At 42.8% G+C, this 14397-nt stretch overlaps 1 protein-coding gene across 8 annotated transcripts in view; it reads right to left on the minus strand.

Annotated features, from left to right (window-relative positions):
- Window positions 1–14397, minus strand: part of LOC109917665 (rho GTPase-activating protein 32-like) — a 488544-nt gene that overhangs the window by 24985 nt on the left and 449162 nt on the right. For all 8 annotated transcript variants that reach the window (XM_048615489.1, XM_048615490.1, XM_048615491.1 and 5 more), the window contains 4 exons: window positions 9418–9562; window positions 2601–2683; window positions 1113–1220; window positions 35–180 (listed from right to left, as the gene is read on the minus strand). In XM_048615489.1, the coding sequence (XP_048471446.1) occupies window positions 35–180; window positions 1113–1220; window positions 2601–2683; window positions 9418–9562 (482 nt within the window). The remainder of the gene's footprint in view (window positions 1–34; window positions 181–1112; window positions 1221–2600; window positions 2684–9417; window positions 9563–14397) is intronic.

A 14397-nucleotide genomic window follows, 5' to 3' on the forward strand; every position in this document is an offset into this window, starting at 1 on the left:
AGAACCACAAGATGGAAAATGAACTGGGACCTACCCGCTCCCTCTCGCATTACTGAGCTGATTTTGGAGCTGAACAGCATGTCCACGTGATTCAGGATAAATTCCACCACTACAGACTGAATCCGAACCTCCATAAAGGCAGCAGTACCACTGAAACAGGCCGATTCAATCTGCCGGGACCTAGGAACAGAGAAGCCAAAATGAAAGTGGGAAACATTCACCTTCCTCCTTTAACAGAAATGCTCTGAACAGGGTGAGCGGAGACACATCCTCAGAAAATCACAACTTTCTATTAGTAAGAAATGTGCTCCAAAGTAAAGCCTTACTCACAGTACTTTATATATAAACACTTACAAACATACAAAATTAGGAGTCAGAGTAGGTCATTTAGTGTCTTGAGTCTGTGCTCTTATTCAAGCATCATGGCTGATCTGATTGTGGCCTCAACCTCACATTCCTGCCTAACCTTGGTAACCTCTGACTCCCTTATTAGTCAAGAAATCTACATCCTTCTGCCTTATAAATATTCAGTGATCCTGCCTCCACTGCCCTTTGGGGAAGAGAGTCCCAAAGGCTGATGACCCTCAGAGAGAGAAAAAAAATCCTCCTCATCTCTGTCTTAAATGGAAGATTCCTATATTTTTAAAACTGATTTCCATAGTTCAGGTCTCACTTGCAAGGGAAATCATAATTTCAGCACTCACCCTGTCAAGTGTTTCAATAAGATCACCCCCATCCTTCTAAATTTCTGTGGATACATGCCCAGCCTGTCCAACCGGCCCTTGTAAGATAAACACCTCCCAATCTAGCACATTTTTAATCTCTCCTTTAATAAGGAGACCAAATTGTATTTTGAACACTCTAGACATGGTCTCACCTGCACTCTTTTCAACTGTACATATCCAAACCATTGAGATCTCTGTAAGCTGTTCTGATGCATTTCTCCAGCCATTTGTCACTGCCTAACTCTAGTGCCAATTGTCAGCGCTGCTGTGTACAATAGCTGCTTGCAGTTGACTATTTTGATTCTGACAAGTTAATGTCACAATAAAGGTCTGCATATACTAACATCACAATTCTTATCTCATTGTTAATAGTACAAATCTTCTCACCTCAGAAGATTCGGAGCCCAAACAATAGCCAGGTTCTTACTGTGCATGTTGGTGATGTAACTGAAGGTCGCTAATCGAGCTAAGTGTCTCATCAGAAACTCCAGGGTCCTGGACAACAAAAAGATCATGAGTTAGCCAAGACTCAGTAAAATATCAACAATAGACATTAGAAGGAACTTCACGCATATGGCAGTTATGCTTCACCTTAGTGATGTCAAGACAGCCAATTGGCAAAGAAGAAAGCAGTTATAGAATGTGACATTTTGGTGATATTAATGCAATTCTGTCTGGATATGGGTAAATTAATGCAATTTTGAGTAAGTGATATGGTTGCCTTAAGTGAAGGAGCAGGAATAACAGCACGTAATAACCTGAAACAGTCACAAGGAGAGTGCTTTACAATGCCTGTGCCAACCATTGTGATTAAGAGAAAGTGCCCTAAGTGCAGCAGACTCAAAAAATGCTGATGGGTATTGTTGTGACAGTGACTCTCATGTAACCAGGGTGGGGTTACTGCAGGTCAGAGATATGACCAACCATTCAGACCTACCCATGTGCGAGTTCTAATAGTCTTCCTTTCCGTTCTGCAATTGTATTTCTGCACCAGAAATTAGAATGACTATTATAACTGTAAATCGGAACACAGATACATTGTCCATTTGATTTTCAGCCTGCTACATCTTTTCAGTGCAAAATTTATCAGAGCAAAGCTCATTTTGAATGATATAAAACATGGAGGTATTGTAAACTGTGTGGCGAGGACAAAGATAAACTTCGTGGCAAATGAAATTCATTGCAAAGAATTGCAATATAATGCTTTTCTACATTGTTCCTCCCAAAATACAATATAAGGAGGGTGCAGAAGCACATAGACCCCAGGATACATATGAACAAATCAGTGAAGGTGACAGATTGAGAAATCTGTTAATAGGGCATTCAGGTTCAGGGATTGTTAACAGATTTGATAGACAGGTATATGAAGTGAGGCCACAGATCAGCCATAATCTCAGTGAATGGCGGAACATGTTCAAGGGGCTGAATAGCCTACTCATACTGATATGTTCCAATAATAGGTGTTAAAAGTCATGTGGAGTCTCAAACGAGTAGAAATGAAAAAAGAACTGTTCCCACTACCCACAGAGTCGAGAAACAGAGGACACAGATTTAAGGTGATTGGCAAAAGAATCAAAAGCAACATAATGAAAAACTTTATGCAGTGGGTAGAATCAGGAATGCACTGCCTGTGTGTGGTGGAGGTAGATTCAATTTCAATTTTCAAAATAAAATTAAATTATCTGAAAAAGAAATTACAGAGCTACAGTGAAAAAGGGGGCAAATAGGACAAGCTGATCTACTCTTGCAGAAAACCAGTATGGACAGGGTGGACTTATTTTTGTACTGTAACCATTCTCTGATTATAAATGAAAGAACAGGTATTTGGAATTGCTCCCTAGTGTTACAAGGGTTAAGCAGTCTGAGTATGCATACCTGTAATGAGGAGGAGGAAGTTGCTGGATGACATCGTGAACTTTAATCAGGCGATCCTCATCTGAAGCTACTGATACAGAATCCTGCAGAACACAAAGCGGCGACATTCAGATTCCTTTCACTGAACACACCCAATTCCACCCTCACTGAAGAACACCATCCACCCTCCAAATTGACGATAGTCACCCCATGTTACCAAACAGTGTTTTACATGAAATGTGGGAGTATTCCGAAAAAGTGAAAAAAAAAGGCGGCACAGTGGCTAGCAATGCTACCTCTCAGCACCAGAGATCTGGGTTTGATTCCACCCAAGGGTGACTGTCTGTGTTGAGTTTGCACATTTGCAACCGGTGCTCCGGTTTCCTCCCACAGTCCAAAGATGTGCAGGCTAGGTGGATTGGTCATACTAAATTGCCCGTAGTGTTCTGGGATGTGTAATTTAGGTGGGTTATCGGTGGATGGGTCTGGGTGGGACGTTCTGAGGGTTGGCGTGGACTTGTTGGGCCGAAGGGCCTGTTTCCACACTATAGCGATTCTATGATTAGTAAGTTATTAAACATTGCCAAGTGCCATTGAGGGTGGAACTGAGCTAACTTCATGAAATGCTGCAGTCTATGTGGTGCAGATCTACCAACAGTGCTTTTAGGAAAGAATTTCTAGGATTTTGTGCTAGCAACAATGAAGGAATGATGATATGGTTGCAAGCAAGGTGGTGTGCCATCTTGGAGGAGATCTTACAGATGGTGTTGTTCTGATACATCTGTATTCGTCTTTCCAGGGGGTACAGGTTGGAGGATTGAAGGTTTACAGGAAAGCTACTCTTTAATTTTCAGGGACTCCTTTTTCATTCTCTTCAACTCATTTATCATGTGATGCAATCACATAGTAACAATAGCATCTGTACGTGTGCTTAGATATGTGGTGTTTGTACTTGCATAGAAACAGAATTAGAAGATTTTATCAAAATCCCAATAATTACCAACTATCCATTAAACCTAAAGCCATAACACACAAGGAAAGCATTAACTTCCTGGACGACACAGTATTTAAATTGGCACAAGGCAACAGATAAAAGTTTCTTTTAAAATAAATGAGACATACTTTACCACACAAAAAGCATTACTCTAAAGAAACTTTCAGTAGATTAGTGAGGATACAGCTAGTGCATTTTCATCGCATATGCGGAAAGCTGGAACATTTTAGACAAGTAATTATGAACCTTTTACTGAACCTCAGATCTCAATGCCAGAATTAAATGCAACAATTGACACACCATGTTCATTACAGTAGCATCCACTACATTTGCCCCATATAGTAGTTCCTGAACTAATGCAGGTTTAAGCTAGAGATTCCACACTTCTTGAAAGGAATTATTTCAGTGATATTATGATTTTTCGGCTCCCAGTTAGCCAAGTAATCCTTTGCTGACAGGCTAAAATTGTTCTCTCTCCTCAGCAGCTTCCCTCTTCTGTTCATTGCATCCTCCCTTTTCCTTACTGACTGCAGCCTCTCTCTTCAAAATCCATGCAGAGCCACTCTCCTTACTCTCTTTTGTGACCTATCTCTCCCCGCACTCCCTTGGTAGCCTCCTTCTCCCTGACACACACCTAGAGACTCCAGTTATTGTCAACCCATCCCATGTATGGCTTCACTCACAACACCCTCTTGTGATTTTCTTCTCTCCTCGTGACCTCCTTCTCTCACTCTGTCCACATTGTGATCTGCCTCAACCCTCATTCCTCTTGCAATCTCATCTCCTCCTATCCCTTGAAGATTCCTTCTCTCCCCACCCCCGCCTCTTCCACTTATGCAGTTCCTGCAGATGGCCTGCAAGAAAAGGCTCCCTTGACAACTCCCTCACTGCCATCATTTGCCTTCCTAATTGCTCGCTCTTCGTCTAATCAAAGTGTTCACTGCTGATAGATGTTAGCAACCAGCATGGGAGAGGACCAACTCATAACTGAATTGGCAGCTCCTTGGCAATTCTATTTAGTGGGGTCATTTTTCTCCCATTGGTCACCTCTGGGATCCAATTTCCCTGAGTCTTTTGGGTGTTTTTGACATAAATTCACCCACAGCCCCCACGGACTTTGAGCCCTGCTCTGCAACCACTGTACATCAGTTTTGAAAGAGTGAATGTTTATGGTGATGGCTAGGTGCCGCTCAAATGGGCTATTTTATCCTGGATTATACTGAGCTTCTTGAGTATTGTTGGAACGGAACTCATCCAGGCAAAATAAGAGCTTACCTTCACACTCCTGATTCTTGCCTTGTGGATTGTGGAAACACTTTGGGAGTGAGGAAGGAAGTTACTCGAGGCAGAATTCGTGACTGCTCTTTTGGTTGTACTGTATATGAGGTCAGTCTAGTTCAGTTCATAGTCAATATCAAATCCCTGAACGTAGAAGGTAGGGATATAGCCATGGTAATGCTATGAACGTCGAGGGGAAATAGTTAGATTTTCTCTTGAATATGGTCACTGACTGGCCTTACATAACGTAAATTTAACTTGCTGATCTAATTGTGCTCTCAAATTCATACGTTCAGCCTAGCCTGTTATCTTTTCAATCATTTTCTTAACAACAATCTATCTGCTCTTCCTATAAAATATTCAAGGACTCTGTTTTCAGCACCTTTTCAGAAAAAGTTCCAAAGACTCATGGCCCTCAGAGAAAAGAAAATTGCCCTTTTTCTGTTTTAAATGGGCAATCTCTGGCCTTTAAACAGCAGTCTGGCATCTCAGGTGTTCATCTAAACAGTTCTTAAATTTTTTTGAGGGTTCCCGCCTCTATCACCCATTAAGACAGTGATGTTCAGATAACCAAATATTTTTCTCAAATCCCTAAATATCTTGTTACTTAACTGGTTGTTGACCCCTCTACTATGCAGAGAAGTTCTGCACCCATTAGAACATTAAGGTGTACAATCAGATTCCCGAATAGCCTTTTTTGCTTTAAGGAAAATAGCCCCCGTCTATCTAGTCTCTCTTCATTGCTGAATCACTCCAGCCCAGGCAACATCCTGAGGAATACCTTCTGCACCCCCTCTAGCGCAATCACCTCCTTCCTATAGTGCAGTGACCAGAGCTGCCACAGCACTCCACCTGTGACCTAACTAATGCAATGTACTGCTCCATCATAATCTCCCTGTTCTTGCATTCAATGCTTTGGTCAATAAAGGCAAGTATCTCATATGCCTTCTTTACCAACTTATTTACCTGTGCAGCTGCGTTCAAGGATCTCTGAACATGCACACCAAGGTTCCTCTAATTCTCCGTACTGCTCAGGTTCCGACCATTCAATGTTTACTTCCTTGACTGGTTAGTCCTCCCAAAATGCAGCAGCTCTCACATTTCAGGATTAAATTCCATTTGCCACAGTTCAGTCCATCTGACCAGCCTGCCTATATCATACGTAGTCCAAGGCTTTCCTGAGCCCTGACAGCCCGAGGCGGCTCGCAGTGAGAGCGGGAGCTGGCAGCCCGAGGTGGTGGGAATGGGAGCAGACAGCCCGAGGCGGCCGGCGGAGAGAGCAGGAACTGGTAGCCCGAGGTGCTAAGAGTAGGCAGCGTGGAGGCGGTGAGAGCTGGAGCAGGCATCCCGAGGTGGTAAGAGTAGGCAGTGCGGATGAGGTTGAGCCTGGAGTCAGGGAGGTCGAGCCCTCGTGAGGAGTGAGAGCCCAGCATGACTCGGTGCTTATGACTCAGGTGTTGAACTATTAACTGTGTTTCTTTGTTTTTCTACTTTTTAGTAAGAAGGACTGTAATTTTATTTTTTTAAACTTGGTTTTCTTTGTTTTTCTGCTTTGTGCTAAAATTCCACACCTAGGTATGTTTGTACCCAAGATGGCACCATAAGTGGTGGACTTGTAAACTTTTTACTGCACTCATCAGTATGTGATAATAAACCCAATTCAATTCAATGATCTCACTAACGTCACACTCCCTCGCCCTCAACAAACAAAGTCATTCTGCCTCATCGAAACAGTTAACTCCCCATACACCGAACAAAGTTAGCCTCTTTTCCCCAACGTCCAGTGACTCTAGCCTCACTCTTCGCTGGAAAATGCAGCTGCAGGTGATAAGTAAACAGAGTGATTGACATTTGACCTTGCAGCTGTTTCACTGTGCATCTGCGTCCTTGTTCCTTAATCTGTGTCCATAATTGTCTGCATACTCAGCACACCATAGTAGTGCTGTCAAAATGAGCATTAGAATTCAGTAAAAAAAAAAAGTTGTAAATACGCTGGAACATTTTTAAAATCCTTTACCCTTTCACAGACTGTGGGCATCACTAGCAAAGTTTTGTCACCCATTCACAGTTGGCTTAATTGGGGTTTGCCGGTCGTTCAGAGGGAAGTTAAGAGTCACTCTCATTACAGCTGGTCTGGAGTTGCAGGTCGGCCAGACCTAACAAGGATAAATTTGCTTTGCTAAAGGGCATTTATGAAGGGAATGGGTTTTATAGGGCAACCAATGGCTTAATAATGGTCGCCATCACTAAGAAATGTTTTCGATTCCAGATTTATTAATTGAATTTAAATTTGACCTTTAAACTTAAGTTCTACTGCGGTGGAATTTAAACTCATGTCTCCAGACCATTAGTCTGGGCCTTTGGATTGCCATTCCAGGTAAAATAGCATCACCTCCCCATTGGACATAATGCCCTCTTCTTGAGGCAGATTTGGGTTTGAGGGAGACAGGTAAATAATCTGGCTAGAGGGTGTGGGGTGAGGATGCCTCCCAGCCCTCCATTATTAAAGTAGTCAGGGACGGACATTGAACCCTTCCTACTCTGATGACAACTGAGGCCCATATTAATCCCCCACTTAAAGGTCTCAGCCCACCACCATGGGCCAAATGATAGTCGCAGATGGGGAAGATGTTGCACAAGAAACCTGAGAAATTAATATTATTGGCTTTGCTTGTGGGCGAGGGAGCCTTGCTGTGTACGTGTGTGTCCTTGTCTAGATGTTTCTGTCTGTCTGTGGGTCTCTGTCCAGGTATCACTGTCTCTCTGTGGTTGTCTGTGAGTTTCACTAACTATGCTGTTGTCTGTCTCTGTCGCTGTCTCTGTGTCTGGGTGTTACCGTCTGCATGCAGCACTCAGTGTCAGTACAGGTATTTTACTTGGCATGCGGGTCTGTGTTTCTGATCATTACTCTTCCTTTGCAGGTCTGTAGTCTGTTTTTGGCTCTGTGCTTTGGTATCACGGCCTCTCAGCACCTGAACGCCAAGGACTAAGAACTTTTTTAATTCACATGTCAGAATTGGGCATCGCTGGCTGGGCCAGCATTCATTGTCACTCCCCACTTGTCATTGAGGTGGTGGTAGTGAGCTGCGTTCTTTAACTGCTGCAGTCCATGTGCTGCAGGTAGACCCACTATACCGTTAAGGGAGAGAATTACAGGATTTTGTGGCAATGCCAGTGAAGGAACGACAGTATATTTCCAAGTCAGGATGGTGTGAGAGTCAGAGGGGAACTTGCAGGTGGTGGTGTTCCCATGCATCTGTTGCGTATCAAGATAGAAGTGATCATGGATTTAGAAGGGGCTGCCTAAGGATCTTTAGTGAATTTCTGCAGTGCATCTTATAGATAGTACACACTGCTGCTACTGAGTGCCAGTGGTGGAGGGAGTGGATGCTTGTAGATGTAGTGCCAATCAAGCAGACTGTTTGCCCTGAATGGTATTAAGCTTCTTGAGTGTTTTTGGAGCTGCTCTCAGCCAGGTAAGTTGGACTCCTCTATCACACTCCTGACTTATGCCTTGATAATGGCGGACAGGCAGTGGACAGACAGGAAGTGAGTTACCTGCTGCAGTAGTCTTAGCCTCTGATCTCTTCCTTGAGCCACTGTGTTTATGTGGCAAGTTCAGTTGAGTTCCTGGTCAATGGTAATCCTAAGGATCCCCCCTAGTGGGGGATTTAGTGATGGTAACACCACTGAATGTCAAGGGCAGCAGTTAGATTGTCTCTTGGCATGGTCATTGCCTGGCATTTTTGTGGTGTGACTATTACTTGCCACTTGTTAGCCCAAGCCTGGATATTGTGTAGATCTTGTGGCTTTTGATTATGGATTGCTTCAGTATCTGAGGAGTCATGAATATGTAACACCGTGCAATCATCGGCAAACATCCCCACTTCTGACCTTACGGTGGAGGGAAGGTGATTGATGAAGCAGCTGAAGATGATTGGACCTAGGACACTACCCTGAGGAACTCCTGCAGAGATGCCCTGGAGCTGAGATGACTGATCGCCAATAACCACAACTACTTTCCTATGTGCCAGGTATGACTCCAACCAGCAGAGAGTTTGCCTCTGATACCAATTTCTTTCTTTGCTTTCAGCAAGTGATTATTCAGGAAAAATCAGTATATTTTCCCTCTTGTGATAAAACACCTCAGTAGAAGCAGACTAGACTCGATGAGTTTCTCTTGCTGAATGTTCACTTGCAAATACATATACAGGAAACATAATCCATGATCTGCGTTTTTTCACAGGGAGGAGTGAAAGCCAGTGAGGAGTAAGTGTCGGGGCCCCTTGACGTGGAGTGGAGATTGAGTTGTCTAGCTCAAAAGTGTGGCTGTGCTGGAAAAGAAAGCGCACGATGCTTAGTGGACATGTAGCGAGATATGGTTGAGCACAAAAACCATGAAACTGCTGAATCAGACCTCCTTGTGTTGATAATACAATTTCCATGTTTAAGCTGTTGGTGACAGTTTGCTGCCTGTTGTGGAGTTCTGTACAACGACTGTCACTTCATTACATTGCCATGAACTGCTTAGGATATGCTTAATTCATTGTTAGTGAAAGTACTCACTGAGAATTTCTCGTACAGCTGGTAGGTTAACAGTGGATTTGGTAGCTCTCTAAAGTACAGCTTACACAGAGACCCAACACAATGGATATCCTGGAGGTAAAGATCCTTCGTTAACTCGGGAATCTGCTCAGAGTCAAATTCATGTCTACAAGAGGAAAGAGACAAAAATCAGTTCAAGTAGCTCAGTGATGAAACATAAAACAGGAAGTATTCAAATGTTATAAGAGATAGTAAGAACTGCCAATGCTGGAGTCTGAGATAACACCGTGTGGAGCTGGAGGAACACAGCAGGCCAGGCAGCAACAGAGGAGCAGGAAAGCTGACGTTTCGGGTTGGGACCCTTCTTCAGAAGTATTCAAATGCACATTTTAGCGAATGCTCCTTTCTCACTGAGCTGCAGAAATCTACAAATGAAGCTCTTGATCTTAATCACAAATGCAGCTTTACTCAAATTTCCTCAAGCAGCCAATGGGAGTTATGCACATCAAACCAATGGTTATATCACGTAAGAACACAAGAGGCCGTTTGGATTCAATTGCGTTCCACCATCCAATTTGATTATAGTTAGTTTGCATCTTAATTCCATCCACCAACTTTAGGTTGATACTACTCAATATTCTTGATAGATTGTCTAGCAAGATTCTACTTTTAAAATGTTCAAATCAAACTCATTTCCCCAGGGGAAAAAAATGACAGATTTCCATACCCGTGTGAGGAAGTGTTTCCTGAAATCACCCTTTTACCCTTGGTACAATTCTGGAGAATGTGCACTGTAACCACTCCAAGGCTAGTGCATCGTTCTTGCGGTATAGTGAACTGAATGCGATAAGTCTAACCAGACTTAAACAGAGCAGACTGTCTCACCAATAATTTCTTAACTTTCAAAGTACAGTATTTCCATTGGCAATTTAATGCACAGAAACGGGTTTGAATAAGAATATTTTTGGCCAGGGCAGGATGAAAGGTTGAAATCCTACAACTCTGACCAGAGTGGCTCTACATTCCAGCTGGAAGATATTCTACTCAGTAAAAGCAAGACTGTAGGTGGCTCAACTTGTGGTTATCCCATATACTTACACATTTGATTTTAACATAGGAGACTATATAATATTTCCAGCAATGCGAGTTAAAGTTTCACCAGAGATCAGCGCATTCAGCAGACAGGGAATGGGGCAAAAGCCAAAGAAAGAGGTAGCTTAAAACATTCAATGAAATCAATTAAACATATGCTGAATGTCTCTTCTCATGCTCGGCTTAGTCTGGGATTCATTATATGAAGAAATCACAGAACAAAGTTTTTTGAAGAGGACTTTGGGAAAGAATCTGTACTGTTAAGGATTTAAAAATAGAGAATATAACAATATATATTTATACCTTTATCAAAGTGCAAAGTTTTTCTCAGATCTCCTCTATACAACTTACTCCTCACCTTCAACTTATGTGCTCTGGTCTTAGACATGTCTGGCATGGGGTAAAGATTACAATCATCTACTCTTGTCTATGCGCATCATAACGTTGTATACCTTAATCAGATTTCCCTCAATTTCCGCTGCTCTAAGGAAAACAAACTCAGCTATCCACTCTCTCCTCATAACTGAGACTTTTCATTCCAGGCAACATCCTTGTGAATCTCTGCTGCACTCAGTCCAGTGCAATCATATTCCTTTAATAGTGTGCAACCTGAACAGCGCATAGTATTTCATCGTGGCCAAACCATTGCTTTATGAAGTTGTAACAAGACTTTTTTGCTTCTATATTCTACACCCCAGCTAATGAAGGAAAGCATCCCGTGTGCTTTCTTCACTGCCCTGTGACTCCTTCTGGGATCTATGGACCCATTGATTCTCAGTACTCTGTAGGAATCTACAATTCATTGCATATATCCTTTCCTTATTTGACATCCTGAAATGCATCACCTGACATTGATCAGGATTCCACCTGCCACTCTTCTGCCCAATTTACCACAGAGTCATCGACGTATACAGCATGGAAGCAGACTGTTTGGTCCAATTCCTCCTTGCCAACCAGATATCCTCTATAAATCTAGTCCCATTTGCCAGCATTTGCCCCATATCCCTCTAAACCCTTCCTATTCATATACCCATCCACATGCCTTTTAAATGTTGTAATAGTACCAGCCTCCACCACTTACCGCTGGCAGTTCATTCCATACACACACCACTCACTGCATGAAAAAGTTGCCCCTTAGGACCCTTTTAAATCATTCATCTCAGCTTAAATCTATGCCCTCTAGTTTCGGATTTGCCCACGCCGAGGAAAAGATCTTGGCGATTCACCCTATCCATGCCTGTCACGATTTCATAAACCTCTATAAGGTCACCCCTCAGCTTCTGACACTCCAGGAAAAATACCCCAGCCTGTTCAGCCTCTCCCTCTGCTCAAACCCTCCAACCCTGGCAACATCCTCATAAATCTTTTCTGAACCCTTTCTCGTTTCACAACATCCTTCCTATAGCAGGGAGGCCAGAATTGCACGCAATACTGCCAAAGTGGCTGAATCAATTTCTTGTACAGCCGCAACACGACCTCTCAACTTCTACACTCAATGCAATGGCCAGTAAAGGCAAGCATAGCAAACGCCTTCTTCACTATCCTGTCTATCTACGACTCCACTTTCAAGGAATTACGAACCTGCACTCCAAGGTTGCTTTGTTCAGCAACACTCCCCAAGACCTTACCATTAAGTGTATAAGTCCTGCCCTGATTTGCCTTTCCAAAATGCAGCACCTCACATTTATCTAAATTAAATTCCATCTTCCACTCCTCGGCCCATAGGTGCATTTCATCAAGATCTCGTTGTACTCGGAGGTAACCTTTTTTGTTGTCCACTACACCTCCAATTTTAGTGTCATCAGCAAACTTACTAAACATACCTCCTACATTCACATCCAAATCATTTATATAAATAACAAAAAGCAGTGAACCCAGCAGCAATGCTTGTGGTACACCACTGGTCACAGGCCTCCAGTCTGAAAAGCAACTGTCCACGGCCACTCAGAGATAGTAAGAACTGCTGATGCTGGAGTAAGAGATAACACAGCGTGGAGATGGAGGAACACAGCAGGCCGGGCAGCATCAGAGCAGCAGGAAAGTTGACGTTTCAGGTCGGGACTTTTCTTCAGAACCACGACCACCCTCTGACTTCTACCTTTGAGCCAGTTCTGTATCCAAATAGCTCGCTCTCCCTATGTTTTCCGTGTGATCTAACCTTGCTAACCAGTCTACCATGAAGAACATTGTCGAATGCCTTACTGAAGTCCATACAGATCAAGTCCACTGCTCTTCCCTCATCAATCCTCTTCGTTACTTCTTCAAAAACTCAATCAAGTTAGTGAGACACAACTTCCTATGCACAAAGCCATATTGATTATCCTTAATCAGTCCTTGCCTTTCCAAATACATGTAAATTTTATCCCTCCAACAACTTGCCCACTACCGATGTCAGGGTCTTCGGTCTATTGTTCCCTGGCTTTTCTTTACCACCTTTCTTAAATAGTGGCACAACGTTAGCCAACTTCAGCCTTCTGGCACCTTACCTGTGGCTATCAATGATACAAATATCTCAGCAAGGGCCCAGCAATCACTTCCCTCGCTTCCAACAAAGTTCCACGGTACACCTGATCAGGGATTTATCCAAGTTAATGCATTTTAAGATGTTCAGCACCTCCTACTCTGTAATAAGGACATTTTACGAGATGTCGCTATTTATTTCCCCATTTTCTCTATCTTCCATATCCTTCTCCACAGTAAACACTGATGTAAAATACTTGTTTATTATCTCCCCAATCTCCTGCTGTCCCACACATAGGTGGCCTTGCTGATGTTCAAGGAGCCCTATTCTCTCCCTGGTTACCCTTTTGTCCTTAAATGTATTTGTAGAATCCCTTTGGATTTGCCAAAGTTATTTCATGTCCCCCTTTTGTCCTCCTGATTTCCCTCTTAAATATATTCTTACCGTCTTTATACTATTCTAGGATTCACTTGATCCCTGTTGTCTATACCCGACATATGCTTCCTTCTTTTTCTTGACCACAACCTCAATTTCCGTAGGGAATGCTGGATGACTACATGTATCAGCCTTGCCCTTCAACCTAACAGGAACATACTGTCTCTGGACTTTCATTATCTCATTTTTGAAGGCTTCCCATTTTCCAAACGTCCATTTACCTGCAAATGTCCGCCCTCAATCAACTTTTGAAAGTTCTTAACTGATATCGTCAAAATAGGACTTTCTTCCACTTTAGAACTTTAACTTTTAAATCTGGTCTATCCTTTTCTATCACTATTTTAAAACTAACAGACTTATGGCCATTGACCCCAAAGTGCTCCCCCACTGACACCTCAGTCACCTGCCCAGCCTTATTTTGCAAGAGTGGGTCAAGTTTTGCACCTTCTTTGGCAGGTACATCGACCTGCTGAATCAGAAAATTTTCTTGTACGCACTTAACAAATTCCTCTCCATCCAAGCCCTTAACACTATTGCAATCCTAGTCTATGTTTGAAAATTATTTTCACAGATAACTGAGACCTCCTTAAAAATCTGTTTCTCAATTTCCTGTTGACTAATGGCAGGGGTGGGGGGATCTATAGTACAATCCCAATAAAGGTGATCATCCCTTTTTTATTTCTCAGTTCCACCCAAATACTATCCCTTAACGTATTCCCAGGAATACCTTTCCCAAGTACAGCTGTAACGTTATCCTTAATCAAAAATGCCACTCCCCTCCTCTTCTGTTCTCCTTTCTAACCTTCCTATAGCATCTACACCATGGAACATTAAGCTGCCAGTCCTGTCCATCCCTGAGCGACATCTCTGTAATTGCTATGATATCCCAGTCCCATGTTCCCAACAATGCCATAAGTTTATCTGCCTTACTTGTCAGGCCCCTTGCACTGAAATAAATGCAGCTTAATTTATCAGCCCTACCTCATTCTCTACTTGCCCTGACTGTTTGATTT

This window comes from Rhincodon typus, chromosome 32 (genome assembly GCF_021869965.1).
Source record: "Rhincodon typus isolate 14 chromosome 32, sRhiTyp1.1, whole genome shotgun sequence".
Lineage (NCBI taxonomy): Eukaryota > Metazoa > Chordata > Chondrichthyes > Orectolobiformes > Rhincodontidae > Rhincodon > Rhincodon typus.